This window comes from Bactrocera neohumeralis, chromosome 4 (assembly GCF_024586455.1).
Source record: "Bactrocera neohumeralis isolate Rockhampton chromosome 4, APGP_CSIRO_Bneo_wtdbg2-racon-allhic-juicebox.fasta_v2, whole genome shotgun sequence".
NCBI lineage: Eukaryota > Metazoa > Arthropoda > Insecta > Diptera > Tephritidae > Bactrocera > Bactrocera neohumeralis.
The window spans coordinates 29,304,057-29,327,419 of record NC_065921.1 but is presented as its reverse complement, the minus strand read 5'-3'; the positions used below and the strand labels follow the sequence as shown (position 1 = coordinate 29,327,419).

The 23,363-nt window shown below is 36.9% G+C and overlaps 2 protein-coding genes across 4 annotated transcripts in view; one reads left to right on the top strand and one right to left on the bottom strand.

The window, feature by feature from the left end:
- Positions 1-14,721, top strand: part of LOC126755477 (putative ferric-chelate reductase 1 homolog) — a 28,910-nt gene extending 14,189 nt beyond the window's left edge. For 2 of the 3 annotated variants that reach the window (XM_050468066.1, XM_050468065.1), the window contains exons 2-11: positions 6,034-6,413; positions 9,184-9,341; positions 9,411-9,736; positions 10,756-10,907; positions 10,972-11,128; positions 11,195-11,421; positions 13,433-13,676; positions 13,742-13,854; positions 13,964-14,101; positions 14,182-14,721. In XM_050468066.1, the coding sequence (XP_050324023.1) occupies positions 6,108-6,413; positions 9,184-9,341; positions 9,411-9,736; positions 10,756-10,907; positions 10,972-11,128; positions 11,195-11,421; positions 13,433-13,676; positions 13,742-13,854; positions 13,964-14,101; positions 14,182-14,310 (1,950 nt within the window). In that variant the 5' untranslated portion in view covers positions 6,034-6,107 and the 3' untranslated portion in view covers positions 14,311-14,721. The remainder of the gene's footprint in view (positions 1-6,033; positions 6,414-9,183; positions 9,342-9,410; positions 9,737-10,755; positions 10,908-10,971; positions 11,129-11,194; positions 11,422-13,432; positions 13,677-13,741; positions 13,855-13,963; positions 14,102-14,181) is intronic. The other variant, XM_050468067.1, reaches the window with a different exon arrangement.
- Positions 14,722-16,825: 2,104 nt separating this feature from the next.
- Positions 16,826-21,013, bottom strand: LOC126755695 (FAS-associated factor 1). Its single transcript, XM_050468442.1, has 14 exons — positions 20,731-21,013; positions 20,168-20,236; positions 19,923-20,109; positions 19,280-19,429; positions 19,014-19,203; positions 18,743-18,947; positions 18,536-18,633; positions 18,379-18,479; positions 18,171-18,316; positions 17,946-18,100; positions 17,736-17,884; positions 17,388-17,662; positions 17,180-17,299; positions 16,826-17,099 (listed from the first exon to the last, which is right to left on the bottom strand). Exons 1-14 carry the CDS (start codon positions 20,767-20,769, stop codon positions 16,935-16,937), a joined length of 2,049 nt encoding a protein of 682 aa, XP_050324399.1. The 5' UTR covers positions 20,770-21,013; the 3' UTR covers positions 16,826-16,934.
- Positions 21,014-23,363: the final 2,350 nt, after the last annotated feature.

Here is a 23,363-nt window from a genome sequence, read left to right as displayed (position 1 = left end):
TACCGACTCTGACCCGGCTTTGAAAACTTATAATATCTGTCGTTTAGGATTGGCCGATGTTATACATCATTGAAGTGAAAGCGAAACGTGGATGGTGCCCAGATTTTTTACTTTTTCATGAATTTAAACATATAACGCAATTATTAAGCTCGATTTTGGAGGTTAATTACAAAAAACGGCGAAAGCCCTTTTTTACTTAGAACGCAAATTGTGTAAATTGGCGGTTTTGCGAACCGGAGACAGAAACTCCAGATCACCACCTAATTGACTGCATAGCTGTATGCAGATGCAGGATAAAGGCCCTTGGATCCAAGTTTCCAAATGAGGATTATCGCCTCATTAGCACCTAGGAATTTATTGGAATTTATCAATTTGCTGGGGCTAGGTTGGTCATTGTGACTTAGGAGAGGGCACAATTGACCTTAGGTTGCGATGCAATCCTTATCTATGTATTTATCTTATCTTAGAACTCAATCTATCGATAAAATTTGGCTTGATTCAATACTCAGAAAAAAGCGATTTTGCCGTTGAATATATGCTGATGCTTACTCGAATACAAATATCACTTCTGATAATAACTTTTTGCTATAATCTTGAGTTTGTAGTCTCTTTTGTCTCTAAGATTTCAGTACCGACAAACACGATAAGTTTTTTGTTTTCTCTATTTTTTGTCTTTCCTCCGTCGTTGAAAGGAGATTCTAGAGCATATTTATGTACATCATTTTTTAAAGGTGAAACGATTCGGATTCGGTTCATTGAGCTTGAAACCTGAGAGAAATGAATAGACATTTATTCGATTTAAAATAATGCTTACACTATAAAGGAAAGAAGAAAGACGGTTAATAATTTATCGATATCAATATATTTATATTCTTAACTAATATTATAAAGAAGTATTTATTTGATCAAAGATGAAAGTGAGGCCATAAAAAAGAAGAATTTCTTTGTTCGAACTTATAAATTAGCAAAACGCTTAGTAGCCAATAGAAATTTTCACAAGCGTTTAATTTCCCAGCTCGGTGGGATGTCTGTAGGTATGCGCGGGCCGTACTGAGGGCAAAGAGATCACTAAATCTCTTGCGATCGATCCCTGAGTGGATGGTCACTTCTCTGCAGGAGGCTGCGCTTCGGAGCAGTAAATCTACTGTTATTTTAACGGTTGCAACCTCGGCCTGGAAGACACTGCAATAGTCAGGAAGTCTGAAACTGGAGTTGATTAAGAGCTCCTGGCAGTAAACCCCACCACCAACCTTCCCACCAAGCTTTGACGCATTCGTGAAGAAGCTCACTGCTCAAAATGTTTAATTTTTTGTAGATAAAATACACTTTAAACATTATTTGATTGGTGGATTTGCGTCACATCTCTTTTAAACGCTCCAAACTGACTCACCATTTAAAATATGTTTAGTCATATTTTTCAAAAGAATCGGAATATGGTTTCGTGCTGTTTCGTTACCTTGAAAGATTGCATATGGATCCACCAAAACACACAGCTGACTAAGCAGCTGCTGAGTTTGTGGATTTTTCTCTTCACCATAAAAGGTGTGACTAACGGCTAACAATTACCGTAAATGATGTTAGTAATGATTCTCTTAAGCAGAGCTTGTTTTGAGTAGGAAAATTCGGACTTGCCGCACTAAACCTCGTAAAAGCGCTCTTACCAATGCAGAACTGAAAAAATAACAGTAAAAGAGTGTAAAGAAAAGGCATAAAACCTCTTGCAGGGACATTCAAAAATCCGTAAAAAGTTTCGTACTTTCGAATTTTTAAAAATGCCTTTACGTACATATGTACATACATACGTACCTTCAAACTTACATATTTTTATGACCGTGCGCGTACGAAGACAAAAAGCTTTGTACTCGATTAACATTCCATTTTATTGTAGTTTGATGTGAATGGATATGTGCTGAATTGAATATTATTTGATCTTGAAAATATTTCATTGTCTCAGCACATAAAGTTTCAAGGTAAAAACTGGCGATTAGATCACGAATTTATGAAATCTTACTGTAGAATAAATTAGACTTTTTTACACATACGAGTAGATGGGTGTTTGTGCTTACATGTGTGTGTATGAACAATATAGTATGTATGTAGGTGTGGTGTTTTTGCTGCAAAAAATGCATTATCATTAACATAAAACATTGTTTTGCAACTATTTCAGAACGGCTTAATAATGGCGAATTTTAAATGGGAAAATGAAAATATAAAAAAAAGAATTTTTAATATTTTTTGTTTGAAAATGTTATTTTCAAACCTACTAAATTACATATTGTTAACTATTACTAATAATGCATATTTATATATAATACTTGTGATCGATTACCTCAACAATATAATACATCTCGCGAGAAAGTAGAAAAAAGTAATTGTTCGGCGGCTACTTTTTTGAAGCTTTGTGACGGCAGTGACGCATGCTCAAGCCGCAGCCACAAACCACACTACGAGTATCGCCTATTTATGGAATAGTAATTTTTATTATGCTAATTATATGCCATACGTTTTCTACTTGTTCAATAACATTATTCAACAAATTGAAGGGCATTGTACCGTGTTTAATCCAAATCAGCCACAGGTGTTATATAATACATATTTTACAGCGACTACATGATTAAAGAAAGAAAAATCTTGTGGTTGAGTTTGGACTTTTTCTGCAAAATTATAATTAAATAAAAAAGGTCAATGGCGGCGGCAGTTCAAGGGTTAAAAACCCACATTGGAGTATGGTTAAAGATAATGTAAATAAAATGAAGGTCAATAATATTGCATTGAAGTTTTTAGCTCTCCAGCTGCTAAGTCTTAAGATTTATTTGCCAACTTAATATCATAAAAGCCGATTTTCGAAGAAGTTCTATGGTTAGAGGTTTTCAGCAACTTATGCTCTGTAGATTTTTATTGAGAAAAATAAAGCTAAAGGGTGATCCATTTCGAGGTTCCCTACTTTTTTAAAGAAAAAACACAGAAACTCACAAATTTAATGGGGAATGTTTATTATCTTCCGAAAGAACAGCCTGAATCGAAGCGAGATTGTCTGCATAGACTTTAGAGTTTATATATCCCCACAGGAAATAGTCTAACGGAGTGATATCACATGATCTTGGTGGCCAATCGACTGACCCAAAACGTGAAATTATCTGTTCACCGGAGTTTTCTCTCAATAAATCCATTGATTAATGCGTTGCGTGCGAAGTGGTGCTGTCTTGTTAAAACCAAATGTCGCTGAGATCTCGAGCTTTAATTTCAGGTATCATATAGTCGGTTATAATGGCGCGATAACGGTCGCCTTTGACGGTTACGTTCTCACCGGCATCATTTTTGAAGAAATATGGACCGATGATTCCACCGGCTCACAAACCACACCAAACTGATGTTTTTTTTCTGGAGGAAATGGCAAATTCTTGAATTTATTGAGGTTGCTCTTCGTCCCAAATGCGGCAACTTTGCTTGTTTACATACCCATTAAGCCAGAAATGAGCGTCATCGCTGATCAAAATTTGACTTGAAAACATCGATTTTCTTGGAACTTTTCAAGAGCCCATAGTGTGAAGCGATGTCGCTTGGGCTGGTCGAGCGGATTCAGTTTTTGCATTTTGTACGCTTTCAATTTGAGATCTCGACATAAAATGCGCTGTTCGACTTGACATAATTCACGCGTGATCTATCCGAAAAGTGCTATTGAAAAAATTTACTCTAAACCTTCTAAAAAAAGTTTTTCATACAAAGACTTGATTTTAATCGATCAATTTATATGGTAGCTATATGCTATAGAGTTTCGATATCGTAGATTCCGACAAATGACCAACTTCTTGAGAAGGAAAGAAAATATGCAAAATTTCAGATCGATATCTCAAATATTGAGGGACTAGTTCGGTTATAAACAGACAGACGGGCTGAGAGGCAGACGGCAGAGGTTCAGTAGGTTGGCTAAATGCACGAATATTTTTTTGTTTTCGCTTGCTATTCTAAAAAATAAGTGTTTAGACACCTATGCGGAAATCTCTCTAAGTATAAGCTCTTAATTGTAACGGGAAGGTCCTCCGCCTTACAGTTTTCTATTTTTTTCTTTCTAATTTTCAGATAGAAAAATTCATAACTCGCTCCTGACTTGCTGAAAGATACCTCGTTTTAGAGATTTTGAAATATTTTTAGTGTCCTTATGGAAACAAAATGATAAAATTTAAAACTGACTTCTTCTTCTTTATTGGCGTGGACTCCGCTTACCTTTATACGATCACTGTAGTAAATGCCACACGGACCTACACGTCTCAGTCCTTGTCCCGTCCATCATCGCACTTCTTGGACTGGGGGATGTCAGCTTTTACTTTCATGAGGGTATCAACCAGTTTTGCAGCAGCATCTCCCAATTGAGGGATCGGACCTGTGATTCCCTTAAATCATGGCCCTTATTACGTTTGCTGTGGTCGTTATCAAAAATGGCGTTTCTCTTCCGAAGCTGTTGTTTCCTTTTCATTGAGAACGTTTTTTACGTAGCGGGTCCCAAACCCAGTTCACAAACCTGGGGATGGATGGTTCGTCCCCTCACTTTAGCTCGCCTTCAAAGGAATGTTCTTTAGCTACCCAGAGGATACTTTGTCCAAGACCGAAATTCGTGAGCTACTTGATTAAAAAAAAATTAAATTAAAAAAAAATTAAATTAAAAAAAATTTAAAACTAAAAAAACACCCTCTTCGTATTGCAAGCAGAGTTTGTCACAGGATTCATAAGTACTCAATAATTAATTAATTTTTCTGTGTTTTAATTGAAGCGAAATTTTTAAAGTTTGACAAATTTTGAAACCTCCAAACAAACACCCTTTATGTATTGTAAGCTGTATTTCTAACAATGGTGTTCTATTTGAATTTCCAAAATTTAAAAATTGTATAACAACGAAATAAACACCCTTTATGTATATTAAATTGAAATTCTCACAAGGATCATAAATAGTAAACTTTTCCGCGTTCCATGTGGAATGAAATTTAAAAGATTTGACAAACCCTAGTTATACACAAAAAAAAGTACCCGGAAATTGTAAATAAAACGCAATATATTTAATTATTCATCAATATTAATTTTGTCGCCTTTAAAGTAATCCTCTCCAGATGTAATATACTGCTAGTGATTTTTTCAGTTCTCGAAACACTTCTTGGGATGGTCTTCAGCGAAGAAGAAAAAATCACACGGAGCCAAAGCTCGTGAATACGGTGTTTGATCGCTTATATTCATTGTATTTTTGGCTTTAAATTTGGTTATAATCGTGACTCGATCCGATGTTGCATTATTGTCGTACCTCTGGTACAAATTCATGATGCACCAAACCACGAATATCGATTTTTGAGCGGCTTTGGTGTGGTTTTTTGGTTTCAATTCGTTTTTTTTTCTTCCATTCTGATGATTGTTGACTTGTTTGTATGTCAAACTTATAAACCCATGTCTCATCGGCAGTTATAATGTGTAATAATCTCTGAATGTGGGATCGGAATACGCTCGATCAAGCATGTCCAAAGAAACCTGTACCGTAAGGTACTCCTTTTGAACAAATTCAGCTTTATCGGGATGAGTCGGGCAAGAACATTGTTTCACATCCAAAATATCCACCAAAATCATTCCAATGGACTAGCGAGAGCTGTCGAGCTTTCTTGCCATCTCTCTATTACTTGCCTAACGATTTTCAAGCACCATATCCTTCACTTTTTTGAATTTTCATCAGTTGCAGGGTCGAAGGTCGTCCCTCACTACAAATTTCTTTTAAATATCATTTACCAGGGGAATTCAAATTATAATTTCCGGGTACCTTTTTGTCACAATGTATACTGAATAAATTTCTCAGAGGGGTCATAACTGCTATATATACTATTACAAGCACATTAAGTACGTAATTAGTGCACAAACCTAATTAGGTACTTGAAGAAAAGCACCAAAATACACGTTGGAGTAATTTATTAACGCACTCGATTGTCAAATGCTTACAAACACCTACACCTAAATACATACATATGTATTATATTAAAAATATATTTCTTTTATTTCCAGATTGGTGGCGCTCCTACTTACATATATTGCACAATAAATAAACAGATACCCTCGTCAATATTATAGTCTATAAGATGTTTGCGCATAAAAGAAGCAGCTTGGCGCTGAGTGTGGTGCTAATCGCAGTGCAAATGCTATCATGGACACCGACAATGAGCTTGCCCCAAGGTGCCCCGGAAACGGTGTGCGACACAATGTTGCCATTTCATGGTGGTGGCATACCGCCGCGGGATTCTTTGCCACCATTTCGAATAGAAACATCGTCATCGGTAATTGGACAAGGCCAAACGATGCGTGTGGACATTGTCGGCGTTCCGCCTGGCTTAAGTTTCGGGGGTTTCGTGGTGCAGGCACGCAATCGCAACTCGCCGCATCAAATTGTGAGTTATTAATTATGCTTGCAACACACAACCAAATAAGTACATATATATTTTTACATAGATATACATATATTAGGGTGGGTAAAAAAAAAAAATATTTTATTACAATTCCATGAACAAAAAAATAGTTTTAAATTGCAAAGCTCATAGATTTTGTAGGAAATTTTCTGCTCTATAAAAGTGCATAATTTTTTGATTAAATTATCCGTTTACGAGATATTCATCGTTGTTGTGGTTGTAACGCCAGAATACTGCCGAGTTGACAGTCCTTGACCGGATAAAAAATCTGGGTCCGTTCCAGTTACGTAGACCCGAGTTGGTGGGAACGGAGGTATTCATCGTCAAGCATCAATGGCTATCAAAGGAAAACAAAACTAATAACAACAAAAAAATTAGAGGCAATATTTGTAGTTCAGTGAATTTCCTTTAAGACTATGAGCTTTGCCATTTGAAATGATGTTTTTTCATCGAGTTATAGAATTTTAAAGAAAAAAAGAAAGTTTGCCTTAAAATTGTCAAACTTCAACCGTTAATATCTTTTAAACGGTTAGGTTTCCGAAAAAAAACGTAAGGGATTGTTTTGTAGAGCATTCAGTTTCCTACAAAATCTTTGGAACAGGATTTTTTTGCAGCAGGTAAGAAGCGAGATATCAATTTTTAGAGTACATCCGACCTCCCGAGTTTAATGCTTACAAATCGTTTGACATAATCTTGATCCTACTTCGTTGTCCTTGATCTGAGAACAGGAAACAGTCACGGTGACCATTTGTGGTGGATATGGTGGATGCGGAAGCAATTCGAAGTTAGAGCTTATACTTGGAGAGCCTTTCTTTGAGCTGTCCATCAACCGATTTTTCAGAGTACTAAGAGAAAAAAAAACATTCGAGGTTTTACCCACCCTAATGCTATACTTTCCACACGAAGAAGTTCAAGTACTTTACATACATATGTGTGTTTGTATATAATTATTAGTGCTTCTTGTCTTTGACGACATATTTCATTAATTGTAAGATAGTAATCTTGCGTTTGAATTAATGTACTATACAATGTATGTATTTATATAGTAGGTACATTGGTTACAAGTTACCAGTGACAATTTTCTCTTTCATCATTATTTCTTTTTTATGCCCTGATTAGGGTATATTAAGTTTGCCACGAAGTTTGTAATACCCAGAAGGGAGCAACGGAGACCCTATAAATTATACACAAAAAAATATGCATGACGAGCTGAGTTCATTTAGTCATGTCCGTCCATCTGTCTGTTTACACGCGAACTCGTCCCTCAGTTTTTGAGATATCGATCTGAAATTTTGCAGACGTTCTTTTCTTCCTAAGGAGCTGCTTATTTTGTGGAACCAACCAAATTATTAGCTATAGCATATAGCTGACATACAAAAATCAAGTGCTTGACTTTGTCATTTTACGAGATATCTTCACGAAATTTGGTGAGACAATCTCCGAAATAAATGTTCAGAACGGATCCCTATAGCATATAGCTGACATACAAGTATTGTAAGAAGCCTTTTGTATTTGTGAAGGGTATTATAGCTTCGGTGCAGTCGAAGTTAACGTTCTGACTTGTTTTATGAAATATCGACTTCAAAAAATATATATAATTATACCCTGAACAGAATATGCAGTGCACTCTTGAAAACTCGTACACTCGATAACTCGAACATTCGGAAACTTGAATAAGATGGCTCTAAAACACGAACAAAACAATCGGAAAGAATTCGGAGTGCATTACTCCTCGATAATCGAAGAACACTGTCAGCATAACTTGACTTTTGACCTGCTTTGACGTGGTTTTTTCGGTTTCGTCACATCTTTGTCACAATATCGTCTGTTTCCGGATCGTCAGCATAGATCCAGGACTCATCGCCAGTAATAATGCCTTTCATGACATTCTGGTAATCGGAAAGCATTGTTTCACAGATGTTAACGAGACGCTGTTTTTCGAAAAAATTTAGAGATGGCTTCAACATTTTAAAAAGCGTCATGGAATACGTCTTATTTCAATCTCATTTGAAAAATTATCTTCGCGACCGGAACTAGTTGATCTGCTCAAAGCTAAGCTACAAGCTAACATTCAGGAAATTGGATTATGTCCAGTACAAATTTACAATTCGAGCGTTTTATGTTTTCCTGACAAACAGCGTATCACGTTTTTGACGTGTGGCAATGCTACACAAAAACAAAATATAAAATTGCTTGTACATGGAAACAAAAAACTCCACAATATTTAAACACTTTAACTCCCGAGTGAAGTCCAAAGTACAAACCCAGTTTGGATGACATCAACTTTGTTCAAAAATTGGTTTAACTTTTCGTGTGTACCACAGGCAACTACACAACACTACAAACTTAATACCCTATTATTTAACTAAGTGAAATGCTATTTAAAAGAATCTGATTGCCTCAAAAGACTTCACTTCTTCTTCACAATGCACTTTCGCATCCAAATGAGAATGAATTACAGTCTTAAGAAAGCATTTTGGCGCCGAATGCCACTCCTTTGATTCAACCAATGAATTAAAACGCAAAAAGAATAACAAATTACATTATCGAGATTCTCTGTTGGTAGCCATTTTCTATAATATTCCAAAAAAATATTCAAAAATAACCAAAATATGTTGGACCTATATTTCCCGTTTGTAATAATGGGTATTAATGTGGTTAGTTTCGCTTTTAGCCTAGTTTTCCTAGGGCTCTGTGAAAGTAAATATATGTGTATATCTACTGTATTTATGTTTTTCAAAACTTCTTGCAGATCGGTCAATTTAATCCACCATCTGATGGCAGCGCTAAGCTGATGAACTGTGAGAACTCAGTTGGAAACTCAGTTACGCACACAAATCCAGGACCAAAGCAATCCGTGAGCTTAGAATGGCTTTCGCCGGTAGACTTTTTGGGCGATGTAGTCTTCAAGTAGGTCAAATATGCAATAATGTACATAAATAAATTACTTATGCTTCGTTTTTCATTCGTCAATTTCAGCGCTACTGTGGCTCAAGCCTACGATTCGTTCTGGGTCGGTATACCATCGGACCCGGTGCAGATTGTACGACGCGACACTACAGACACATATCCACAGACTACACGCAAACCTTATGTAACACCGCCACCACGTGGCCCTTACACACCGCAAACGGTAGTACCACAGGTGAGAGCAACAGCAGAGGATCCGCTCTATGCTGATTGTGGGGTTAGTAAAACTTGCTTTGGCTTTCCGGATGGCTGTATTGCAACGAAGTCGTGCAAAGCTATGTCAGCGATTACGGTGCGTGGTGATGTGTATGAATTTGAATTGAAAACCGGAAGTGGTGAGTTATGAAAATTTATATTTTTGTAGACATAGAGTCTTGATGTTCAGGGTTTTGTAGATTTTATGCATATCGGTTAGTTAGTTACTTTATTCACCAGATTTACTGAATCTTACAAAAATAAAAAAATAAACTTGAGATCTTTTCGAAACATAATCCTAACCTCAATTTGCTAACCACAATAGAACCACCGCTTTCGGAAAAATACGCTTCAGTGGTCACAAATTTTAAAACTTTGCTCAAAATCTCTTTCTGTAAATAATCCGGTGCTCATTTATCAACATTTCTTTATCATTAGTAAATTTTTGATGTTGCTGTAAATGTCTCGATCAACAGAAGTATCGAAACGTGACAAAACTTTTATACTGATAGGAAATTGAAGGTCTCAGTTTAGGCGATCTTCGGTTTAATATGGACTACATACCATAATATTTTGATTCCTTGACAATGAGATTAGACCATCTCGTAGCCACGATTCTACGACACTAGACCTTCCGTTTGGGTGTCTTCTAAATCCACTAACGAATCCAAAACTTTTAGGGAATACTGAGGAATCCATTTGAAGAGAAATGAGTCGGAAACTATGACCGAGACGTTAAAACACGCTGCTTGGTTAACTTTTTGAGATGTGAACCCTTGAATATCAGTATCGTTCGACTATACGAACGAATTGGCAAATTACGGGTTTTGGGGCCCGTGATGTGTCCAAAACTATAAGACTATAAGATTTTCAAGACTTTGAATGCAGTGGATGCTTCACACGTTTTCTTAAGTAACTACGATTTTATCGAACACTTTTTAACCCAGATAAGAAACTAGATTTGAAACTCGAAACCAGAACAATGATTTCAATACTGGTCTTTATTGTTTTGAACTCAAAAACTTATATTTTGCCTGCTTCTTTCGAATTGGCACTTCAAGTGTTGGCTCTAAAGGCTTACGTCCACCGAACTGAACTCCCTCGTACCATATTTTATCTGTAATCTATTTTCTATTAAAAAATTACGATTTTTTTTAAGATGGTGCTGCCTACGTTGCACTGGGCCTATCGGAGGATGCTAAAATGGGTGACGACTTGGTGACAGAGTGTGTGCCACAGAATGGTCAGGTGAATCTATATTCGTCATACACCTCAGGTGCTCCAAATTATGCCTCCAACAGAGCCAATGTGGTAAGTTTATGAAATTCATAATTATGATCTCCAAATCTCAATATTATTTGATGTATGCCCGCAGCCCCAGAATAATGCGCGTTTACTGGAATCGTCGGTTGTGGACGGTATCATCTATTGCAAAGTGCAACGAGATGTGGTAACTCAAGTGCAAGGCAAAACCATTGATTTGCTGAACAACAATTATCACCTTTTGGTAGCGAGTGGAACCGGACTTAAAGGTTGGAAATTTATAAATAAAATATAAAATTTTTATTTATTAACCGAAATTTGGTTTCTACTGACAGAAAATAGCGTCGGCTATCATGACATTGGTCGCTTGCCATCCGGCAGTCCTATAAATTTGGCTGTTGTGCAGGATCTTTCTGGTTCCTCCACATTGCTATTGCGTTTACATGGTGCTTTCATGGTGATAGCGTGGATTGGCACAACGTCTTTGGGTATTATTTTAGCGCGTTACTTCAAACAAACTTGGGTCGGTAAACAGATGTGCGGAAAAGATCAATGGTTTGTGGTAAGTAAAAATTAAACATTTCATTGACATATTGTCACTAGGGTTGAGCATAGCGTCCTAAAAGTATAAAATAACGACAAAAAATGTTTTAAGGGAATGCTACCGAGGTTATGGTCGGTGGATAAATCTGGGGTTTTTCTGATCCGTGGGATCGGGTATCTAGATATTCAATACAGAAGTTTGAATTCTTTTTTTAGGGAATCTTACTGCCTTGTCAGTCCGTTGTCGAAAATGCATTCGGGTCCGAGTATCAGTTTATATACAAATATACTTCTCATCTGCAATTCTGGTGTTCTGACATCCTCGACATCATTCACATGCAAAAAACAATTCTTCAGAATATTTTTGAAACCGTGTTATTGGCTATTTTCTGATCAGTTTGTGGTTGGCATTTTTATGTCATCAACTTTGATCAAAAACTCCTAATCTATTTCGTTCTATTGCGAGAAAAATAGCGCTTTTACGTTTGGGTACGAGAGGATTAAACTCTCTCGGAATAGAAGAGAGAAAATTCTGATTGAAGAGATTTGGACTCTATTTGTAAGATTGCATCCCTGCAGTACATTTCAAGCAGAGGTCTTTGCTATTGTGAAAGTCACAAAGCTAGTCTTTAATACAACAGCAGACAACTGCAAAGTCCATATCTATGTAGATAGCCAAGCAGCAGGGAAGGCCGTAACCTCGCATCGCATATTAGCCTAAAGTGTCTTGGAGAGCAGGGTAGCAGTGGATAGTGTCGCCAGAAACAAGCGACTTCACTTCTACTGGGCTTCAGGTCACAAAGGCAAAGATGGCAATAAGATAGTGGACGAGATTGGCCAGAGTGCTGTACGGCTGTCATCCGATAACATGGTAAACAAATACATTGTTTTACAACGATTTGAACAAGGGCATGGCAAGGAAGGTTAAAATTCGATGAGATGATCTATCATGTGTAAAGCGGTAGACCAAAAATACACAAAGTTCCAGTCCATTCTTGATGTAAGAGACTGTAGATGAGACAGATCGAGATGAATGCTGGAAATGTCACAACCAAGGCACCAGGGAATGAAGCATCTCTTATGTACTTGTCCCGCATTGGCAAGGTAAAGACTTAAATATTTCGGGGCCCCTCGATATGACACACGGGATGATGTGCTGGTAGTAAGGCCGCAAAACCAAGAACTGCCATTCTGAAGTATGAGTACTTTTCATGATCTACGTAACGGTGGTCCATCTAAGACTGGTGGATTATGTGCCTACGAGACTAACCTAACGTAACCTATTTGTAAGAGGTAGTCTATTATTGATAAAATCGACATCATTGGCCATAACAACCGCGCCGTTAGTTCTGCTTTTTCCAGGTTGGGCAAAGAAGCGAAGCAAATGGGTTTGGTAGTGAACGAGGGCAAGACGAAATATCTCCTGCCATTAAACAAATAGCTGTCGCACTTGCGTCTTGGTTCCCACGACACTGTTTACAGTCGTAATTTTGAAGTCGTAGATAATTTCGTCTATCGTGGAACCATTATTAAGATCAACAACAACGACAGCTTGCCAACAGGTGATCTTGACGAACAGAGACCAAATTCTATAAGTCTCTCATCATCCCCGTCCTGCTGTAAGGTGCATCTGAAAAGTCAGCGTTACGAGTTTTCGAGAGAAAGGTTCTGCGGAAGATTTATGTCCTTGGCGCATATGCAACCGCGAATGCCGCAGTTGATGAATTGATGAGCTGTGTGATATATACGACGACATTGACATAATTCAGCGAATTAAGAGACTAGCCAGCATATGATTATGCCGTCTGAATGGATGAAAACACTCCAGCTCTGGCAGTACCCGCCGGGGGAAGCAGACCCATAGTCTCTTAAGCAAAGTTGTTCCGAATGATCCGTTGAATATTTCCCACGTACGCGATTTTATAGGAAAAAAATCGACCCGCTTTAATATACTTATATACATATATGTACATACACTCACATTTTTTAAAAGCAGATTTAAATTTAATAATTTTTCGCAATGATTTTAGTGGCATCGTGCTTGCATGGTCACCACCTGGTCACTGACGGTCGTTGCCTTCATCATTATATTCGTTGAAATCGGCGAATGGTCCGGTGAGCGTAATCCCCATGCGATACTCGGCACAATAACGACCATCATTTGCTTTATTCAACCGATCGGTGCACTCTTTCGTCCCGCGCCGAATTCCAAAAATCGCCCGCTTTTCAACTGGACCCATTGGTTGGGCGGAAATCTGGCGCACATACTATCGAGTAAGATTACTCTATTTTTTTTGTGTTTTTGTTGTTAGTGTATTAATTGCTTGTGCTGCTTGCAGTCGTTACGATTTTCTTCGCTGTCAAACTGACCAAAGCCGAACTGCCCGAGTGGATGGACTGGATACTCGTCGCATTCGTGGTGGTGCACGTGATTGTGCATTTGATTTACTCGGTAAGTACAGCGCGTTTGTGTATATTTATGAATTCTACTTTCCTCTTTTCTATTCACCTGAGCAACTGTCTATGCGTTTCTTTTTCGTGACATTGTTTTCATTTTAAAGATTTTTTTGTGCATGCAGATTGCCGGTTGCTTCGCCGATCGCCAGCAGACGCAAAATGTGAACGCCTTCCAGATGAGCGACATGGGTCATCATGGCATGCGCAATGGCCACCGCATGGAGCGCAAAATGGATGCGCCGGTATGCACACTCACACACATACATATTCGTATACATTACTTCTTGTGAAATTTCTAACCTCTAAACCTCTTTGCTTGCAGTACGCCGGCTTCCGCAAGGGTCTCTTGGCCGCCTACATTATATGTGTTGTACTCTTTGTTGTTGCGCTGGTGTTGATTGTGGTGCTCGCACCCATTGAGGAGACGTTCAACAAACTCAAGAGTAACTAAACCCGTCACGGTGCATTAAGTCGTAGCGAAGTGGCCGTTGTACTTAGCTCAAAACTAATCTGGAAAACCTGAAATAATAAATACCAAGGGAATTTGCTCAAGTTTACAATATACTCGTATATGTTAAAGTGCTATGTATGTATGTACTCGTATGTATGTTCGAAATCCCGTGTTGCAATGGCGGCAATTTGTTTATAATTCAATGTACTTGTACCTCAAAGCATTTGTTTTAGCATAAGTCCTTATCATATTGATTTTTATGTACATACATATATTGAAGTTGTCACATTTCAGTTGTTTTTCTTAAGAACTCTTCTGTTGTACATTGTTAAAATAATTTATTCCAAAAGATATTTTATACAAATATATATACTATACATGTATGTATGTATATGTTTTTAAACTTTTTAAGTTTATTTGATTTTCATTTCAAGGTACTAATTTTCGGGCTGTGAACTTGGATGCTTTCTGTTTGCATTTATTTACCTTTAAAGTTGAAAAGTAACGGTATAAATATATATAAGAAGTTCAAACATTGTCCGAATAGTTTACGGAAAAGCTGTTAGAGCAGAATTTGTACGCAGGGTTGGAAATAATGCATAAGAAAAATAATTGAATTAACATTTGAATTAAATTTTTGTATAATTAAAAAATAAAAATATAAGTAAGGAAGGTCTAACTTTGGGGAAGTAAGTGTGGTTGTAGTTCGACTTTCCTCGTTTTCGTACTGGAGCATAGGAATGTCAAGGTAATATTATATACCAAATTTGATTCATATCGGTCGAGTAGGTCCTGAAAAAGGGATTTACACCGATATGTGCCACGTTCATCCAATTTTGACCCCGGCAACAATTTTCACTCCGGTTTCTACAAAGTTTTCTTGTAGGTGTTAAATTTGATGTCTTTGCCATATTTATTTACGAATTTATCGCACTTTTAGTAGTTTTTAAAAACACCGTTATATGGCGAGAGGGCGGGGTTGCAAACCGAATTCATTAATTTTCACACTGTGGTTAGAGGTTCTTATAGGATTTGTTGTGAGTAAATTTGAATATTGTATCTTAAGTGGTTTAGGATATAGTATGCATATTAAATCTCTTAGAGGGCAGGGCCACGGCCATTTTTACAAAGGTCAATTGTTGTTGCGATCCCCTTTGGCAACTTACAGTTCTATATCTTAATTTAGTGCTTAGAAATGGCATTTTGTAAATTTTCATTTAATGGTGTTTTGTGGGCGTGGCAGTAGCCCGATTACGCCCATCTGTAAACTTTTTGCCCAGGAACAGATGTACTAAGTTTCATTAAGATATCTTAATATTAACTTACGTTATCGCTTTCAAAGATAGACAGACGGACGGACAGACAATCACTCGGATTTCAACTCGTCTAATCATCCTATCATTTGTATACCTATATACAACTGTATATCTAGCTCGATTATTTTTAGCAACATGTTGCAAGAGTATAAAACGTAAAAATAAGTATGAAGTTCGTTCGCCCTATGGTGATCACACGCTGAATTTGGTAGGAGTCAACTCGGTTGAATGCTGACCTCGAGAAATAACTTGTTTTCTGGGGTTTCAACGCTGGGAAATTTTGAAAGGCAAAATATCCAATTCATTTCACTGTCTAATATAAGGTAGTCTACTAGAATCGATGCCAACAAGCAATTTGCGTAAAGTCTTCCCGATGGTTATTCAAAAATGCATGTTCAAGTGATCCGTCATAATGTCATGAATCGCAGATTTTGATAAATTTAACATCTGGGTAATTAAACGAATACTTAGTCGAAGGTCTGAGTGCAAACTTTACGCCCACGAGTCATATTGTCGGTGTTTGTCGAAGTCACTGGTCTCCTAGCAAGGTTTTCATTACCGACCTCTTCTCGGCCCTTCAAAAAGGCCTGGTGCCACACACCACTTCTTGCTAAAGTAACATCTGGGTAAGCTTGCTTGATCATATCAAACGTTCTCTGTCGCAGATTTACCGAGTTTCACACAGAATTTAGTCGAGTATCTCTGCTCTAACGAACGCTGCATTTTCCGCTTGCACCACTCACAGAAACTCGTCGCCAAGTGTTCGGAGACAACTGACCAGTAAAGAAGAAGAAGAGAAACAAAGAAGCCAAGTTTGAAATGAACAAATTTAGCTAGAAAATAATTCTAGTATTTGTACTAGGTGCTCATACAGGTATTATCCATAAATCAGTTTAGTTAAATTTAGAGCAAAAATATTTTTGTTTTACTTTCATAACTATTCGAATATAGAAAACGGCATCGAAAAACAGACTGGTTGTACTTTGAAAAGCTTAAATTGTTGTTGTTGTACGCCAACGCACACGAGCGGTGTCAATTTTTGTATATAAGAAAAGCTTTGTTTCCGTTAAGCACATACATATGTACATATGTATATCAGACAGACCTGAGATACGATCGCTTAACTATTCACCATGCATTCGTTGTTACAGAATGTTGGTGAATTTGGATATTGAATTTGAAATGAATTTTAAAATGAATATTTTTGTATTGCCGGTCCGTTGCTATTGGACCCGCAATTTTTTTATTACAAATCTATTATTACATTATATGATGTATAAATTGGTTTGTTGCTGCTACAAATAAAAATCATCGCTCCTCGAGCACGGCTTTCGCTTGGGGATACAATTTCAGCTCTTCAAGCGTCTTATTTGGGTCGATGGCTGTTAAGTCGCTACGTGGCCAACTAGATATTAGGATTAATTTGTTTTCTTCGATTAGATAATTATTGGCAGCGACAAAGTTTAAGATGTCCTGTAGGAAATAAATAGTAAAATAAAAAAAAAATTTTTGAGGTTAATATTTTTCTATTTTTGTAAATCATTCTTCACTACCTGCAGCGTGTTGTGTTTATAGAATCTTCGTTCTAAAAATTCTCCGCTTGGTTTCTGTATGCGTATCGTGGACACATTAGTATCAGAGTCTGAGGGTTCTTGCGGTAGTGATTGTTGAGCCTGAATGGAAAGTTGAGGTTATGTGAGATTATATAAGCATTGCATAAACATTTGTATAAAGTATAGTAGTTTTGTACGAAATACGCACCACCAAACGTATCGATTCTCGTTTCGCCTCCTCTTCTGCTTGTTCCGATTCTATTCGTTTGCGTTCGGCGGCAATTGCAGCTTCTTTCTGACGCTTGGCGGCTTCTTTGGCCATGTCGGCCTCTAACGTTTCACGATAGGCCAAATCCTGCTCAGCCTTGACTTGATCACGTTCGGCACGCTCATCTTCTTCGCGTATCTCGTCTTTTAACTGTAATTTGTACATTTCCACTGCATCCATAAGGCGTGACAAGAAGCTATTTAAATCTGAATTGCCTATCAAACGACATGCAAAAAAAGGGTGTGTATTGTTAATATGTATGAATATGGCGTGGATTGTATAGCTCACCATCCACAACGGAGAGCACCTCGCATGAAGATCTGCCGGAAAGCCGACTTTTACCTATAATTAGTATCGACGGTAGCTTATCAACTGGTTTTGTACTAATTGTTATGGATGCTGTATTGCTCACACAGGCAGTGACCGAAGATAGAAACCTAACGGATTAGTTAAACGTTATATTAAATAACTGTAATTATAGTATAAGCTTTAACTAACATATTTCTGTTGCTTTCAAATGTTAAGTCCCATCCATAGAGTATGAAATTCTGCGCAAATGCTTCAATGATCCGCTCATTTTTCATTACTTGATCACAGAATACGTTTGTGAGAATGCTATCACCATGATGCAAATAAATTGCAAGCAATTTTCGCTGTAAATATACATTAAAGATGTGTTTAGTAATGAGAATTTTTTTTTGCACATTAATGTAACTCAATTACCTCACGCGCTGGCTTGTGACAAGCTTCGCGTATAGCATCTTCTAAACTGCCGACATAGAATACGGGATGCGGCTCACCGAAACGTTCACGGTAGTTGTCGAAGAACTCTATAGAACCTGTGCATTCATTGCCAATGTTATTTGGAACTGTGTAAATTAACGAAGTTTAATTCAAGCTCAAGAAAACTGTGCATATTCAATATATTTACTTAAGTGCCGGCTGCGTGGTGGTGCAGGCTCCTCATCTGGTAAGGGATCATAACCGTCTTCATCGTCTAAACTGTTATCGTCGTCAGTCTCGATGGTATTACTGCAATAAAAATAAATTAAATTAAAAATGCATGCTTTGTTAGACTAAGCGCTTACTTGCTAATATTTAAATTATTAGAAACTCCAGCGATGTCCATATTCTTCTCACACTTGTTGCGCAGTGTAAAATTATGTGACAAACCAATGCCAGATTGCTGCAAAGTAATAATATAGTTGTATTAACAAGTATTTATGGATGATATTTGATAATATTTGATATTTGATGCTTTTATAATATTTTTATTGCGAAAGCACTCAACTTACGGCCAAAGTTAAATTGTCATCACAGTTAGAAGGCCAGCCTTCCCATTCCTGATTTCGCACATTTATATTGCTGACATAATAAACTTTTGTTTTAACCTCCAAAATAGTGTTACTACCTAAAAATGGTAATGTTATGGTTTTCCCGCTGGGTTGCTCTACAATAGTCAATTTGAATGTGTCACGTAATCGCTGTGCTATCTCCTCGCTGTGCATAGAACAAAAAAGCATAAATTATAGACTCTTGCGATAATGTAAATAGTAGTTTCATTACTTTTCTGTATCGATGTAACCTTCTTCGGTTAGGTTGTGTAAGATCAAGTCGTTTTCGGGTCCTAGATCTAAATTGCCCAACTGCGTGGTTATTTTTCGTGCCTCTTGCAGTTTCGCTGGCGGCCAACCACGAATTGCTTGTCGGCAAACTGGCACACTTGTCTCTTCTGCTATTCTTAATTTTAGTTGTTCTAAAAAAAAATACAAATATTCCATAATATGGTTACAATTGTCAATGATTCATGTAAATGGTTTTTAAATGCTTACCAATTGTAGCAATTGATGGCAGACGTATGGTGTAAACACCTTCATTGTAGTGTATGTTTAGTATCAAAGTCTTAACATCGTTGTGCCTTGCCGGGTCCAAGTCCATGTCGGACGTGAGATCAATTATTTCAGCATCTGCGGAAGTTGATGCTAAAATAAAACATTTATGATTTATTAGAATGTTTCGAAATTGTTAATAAAAATATAGAGCTGCCGACAACAAAAGGATATACGTAAATTAAAAATAATATATGTATATGAATTTATTTCAATTAGTGTAGTTTTGTAGTTTATATATTTTACCTGACATGACTAGAAAAAAATGTAAAAAATACCTGTCTAAAATTTCATATTTACTTTTACTATTCTTTGGATTGATTCAATAATCGACTGATCTTACTTGGATAGCTATTTGTCATTTGTGTTACCTAAATACATCTTCAAGTACATCATTTCATAGATTGCCATTGTACTATCTCTAACAAGTATTTGAATCATGTTGCTGACACATAGTCCTTAGCCATAACTAAATTGTGAACTCCAATCCTAGCCACACACTAATCCTACTTTTGAAACTACCACCAACAAATTTTATGAATTCTTACTTTATATTAGCATAATTATATATATAGCGCTGACTCACCTGTTAAACCCACATTAGGTCCATTAATCGAGTTCCATTGGCGACAGTTGGATGACCCCGCATTTGTAGATAAATCATTAAGGGCCGTTGTGGTTGAGAAACCAGATGAGTTTTCTGTAAAAACTGATGATGAATTTCTATCATGTGTTGGCGCATCATCCTGTGGTATGACGCGCTGAATAGCAGTCTAAAAATATTAAATTTTATTATTATTTTGATGTTGTCTAAGAAAGTCAAGAACTAACCATTAAATCCCAGTTGGTCTCCTCCAAATGCGAAAAAGCTTCACCGATATCATCTATTCCAGTGATACTCTAAATATAAAATTGTAAAGTTATTGTATATTAAACACATTTTTCGAAGGAATAATTTTAAAAAATTTCGCAGTTATTTTCTTTTTTTATTGTTTAGAAAATAATCAACTGAGAATATCTTTTATTTATTTGGATAAGAGAATGCTTGTCAAGTCGAGTACTGCGACACTTGAATGTATACACATATATTCTTCGTCATTTCACAGTCAGACTTATGCATGACACAGCTTAAATTAGTAAGTGCGCGTGTTGGCATTCAAACTAATAGAACTTGCATCCTGTTGTCCATCAACCGTCTTGATATCAAAGCCACATTAATTAATACAATTGAGCAATCCTTCATCTATATATACATGTGTTTACTTATATAGATACTTTAATATCTAGGTACATATACGAATTGATCTCATGGAATCATTATCTGATTTTAATTGATTAGTTTCACTTTTTACCTGCGAGATTTTTTAACATCAATTATATGATAAATTAACTACCTGAAAAGTCGCTAATATATCGTCTTTGTTCTCGGACATTTGTATTTTTTGCTTTAGCCTGTATGTTTGATGCTTTTATAGAATGCCTTTTATATTTTCGATTTCAGCTCTTTCCGTAAAAGTCTAACAAATAACTTATTTACAAATGCGTTATAGACACAGCAAACGCTTTTAACCACTAGTTTATGTTAGAAATTTTATTTTTCTTTTGTGTAATAATAAAACACATTGAAAACTACTATTCAGATGAAAACTCGCTCGACTCAACAAAAGTGTTGTCAGTGTAGTTTTCTGGACTGTCTTGCGTAAAAATCCCCCTTTGTATGATTTACTGATTAACCTGATGTCAATAATGACAGCTAACGTTGCTTGAACACACACAGGGTACCTTTACTAATTCTATTAATTTCTTAAAAAAAAACTTTTATTATTTGGGTCTTAGCTGATAATATAGGCTGTTAAATTAACCTTAATATTGTAAATTAGTTGTCAAATATGCCTAATTTATTTTTTAATTTATATAATCGATTCATGTTCATTAAAAATTCATAAGTCATTGTAAAAGTATGTTTCCGAAATTATCATGTGTTTCGTTGCTTTAAGTAACCAACGTCAATTTTCTTATATCAGCTGTTAGGGTAGAACATAAATATTTACTGCAGTTTTGAATTTTTGCAAGTAATTTTAAATTATTGTTCTTAAAGCTTTCCAGTTTAATATGACGATCGCTTTTAAATGACAACTCATAAGAGTTTTTATTTCTTTGAGAAAACAGTGTTTATTTCTTATGCATGCATGATTTTACCATAATATTATTTTTAATTTCGGGAAACGCTGCAACGGAATTTTTGTTACTAAGCAAATACTTCTTGATGAATAAGTATAAAAAAGATGCAATTTGAATTCTTTGCGAAAGTAGTAACTATACTATATTTAATAGACTATCTTCTTGTACAAATAAGACCTATATTTTATGATAGGGTTTTTTCTAATATTTTATGCGGTCACAACAATAACAGGAAGTCGTCAATTCGTATTCCCTGAGCAACCAAAAAAAAAAAAATAGTAAACAGCTGATTGTGATTTACAACAAATTGCCATGGATGCCACTGAAAATAGCCTCGAAATTGCTACATTAAATGATTTCCACTATTATGTCTCTTGGGGTAGCTATAGAAACATTACCCAAATAAGTTAAAGGAATTGACAATCCCCTCTCAGATATGAAGACGGGACTGTACCGCTTACGTACTCGGTTCAAATTAGAAGATTTCACAGTTCGAGGTGTTAGCCTCGGATGTCATCGCGTTCAGGTTCATATCGGATAACCTGGGTATCTTGCTAATCCAGGAACTATCAGTCTACAAAGGAGAGGTCAGAAGCTTTAAAGCGGATGCAAATAATGTATACTAGGGAGTCTCTGGTAAGATATTTAGAACCTGTAGAGTAGTTCGGAATAATATTGACTTCTTTTGCATTTCAGAGTTCCTAATACAGGATCTGATCGATGAACAGGCTAAGGAGAACGAAGGTGTGGACTTTGTTTTGGCAATGGCCTCCTTTCCGGGGGAGACAACGACACCACTCCCAGAGACCGTGCATAGTCTATTGGACTACTGCAAAAAGTACGATTTGCCCCCAAGGATCTGATACGAACACCTACTATAAGGAATGGGCAGTACTGACACACTCACGAACTCACGTTCGTTACAAGGAATATAATGTAGGTGCTAGATTTTACTTTGGGTAACGAACTGGTATCATCAGAACCCTTCATGTCAGATCATGAAATCGCAAGATTCGCACTGAAAGTAAAGGTCAAGCAACTCCCTCACTGACGTATTCTTGAGAACACGTATTGGATGGCTTTGCGGGATACGTAGGGGATGAATGGTACTAGGAATGGGCAGCTAGACAGAAGTGCTGGAGCAGAACTGGAAAGCACATTGTCTACGCTTAACCAGTCCATCATAGATGCATATCAGCTGTCCTTTAAAGACGATAACCAAAAGATAGAATCAAGCAGACTCTCAGAACACAGGAAACTGGTATTGAAGATTTTTAACAAGCTCAAATGTACGGGGAACGGGAAGAAGTGTAAATGCAACCTAACTATTTACAATAAAACAAAACAGCACAGTTTCAGAAATTTCTGAGAAAATGTCTCTTCAACACCGGAGGCAGTAAGATTGCACAGGGTTGCAAACTGAGAATATTAGCTATTAAAAGGTCTGATGAGACCTATACGACCAGCGTAGAAGAAAGAGCAACGGCACTTGTGCTTGCGCATTTTCCGGGGACATTTCGGGAAAACCGGTGTCAACCTGTGGTCGAACACAAGCCATTTCACAGAGATTGGATAGTCTCAAAACAGCGCTTTACTGTGGACTCGAACAAGTGGACTATGGCTTCTTTCCTAGATAGCGAAGGTGTTTTTGACAATACGTCTCACGAGAGCGTGGCAAGAATACTTGAGGAAAGGACTGTAGCAGTACCGGTAAGGGATAGAGACCGTACTGCACAATTAATAGCCATTGTAAGCTCAAGAAGCAACGTGGTCCTAGCCTTTTGTGCAAGCTGACGGTTCTGCGATGTGGAGCTGGAGACTCCCGATCACCTGTTTATAGACTTCA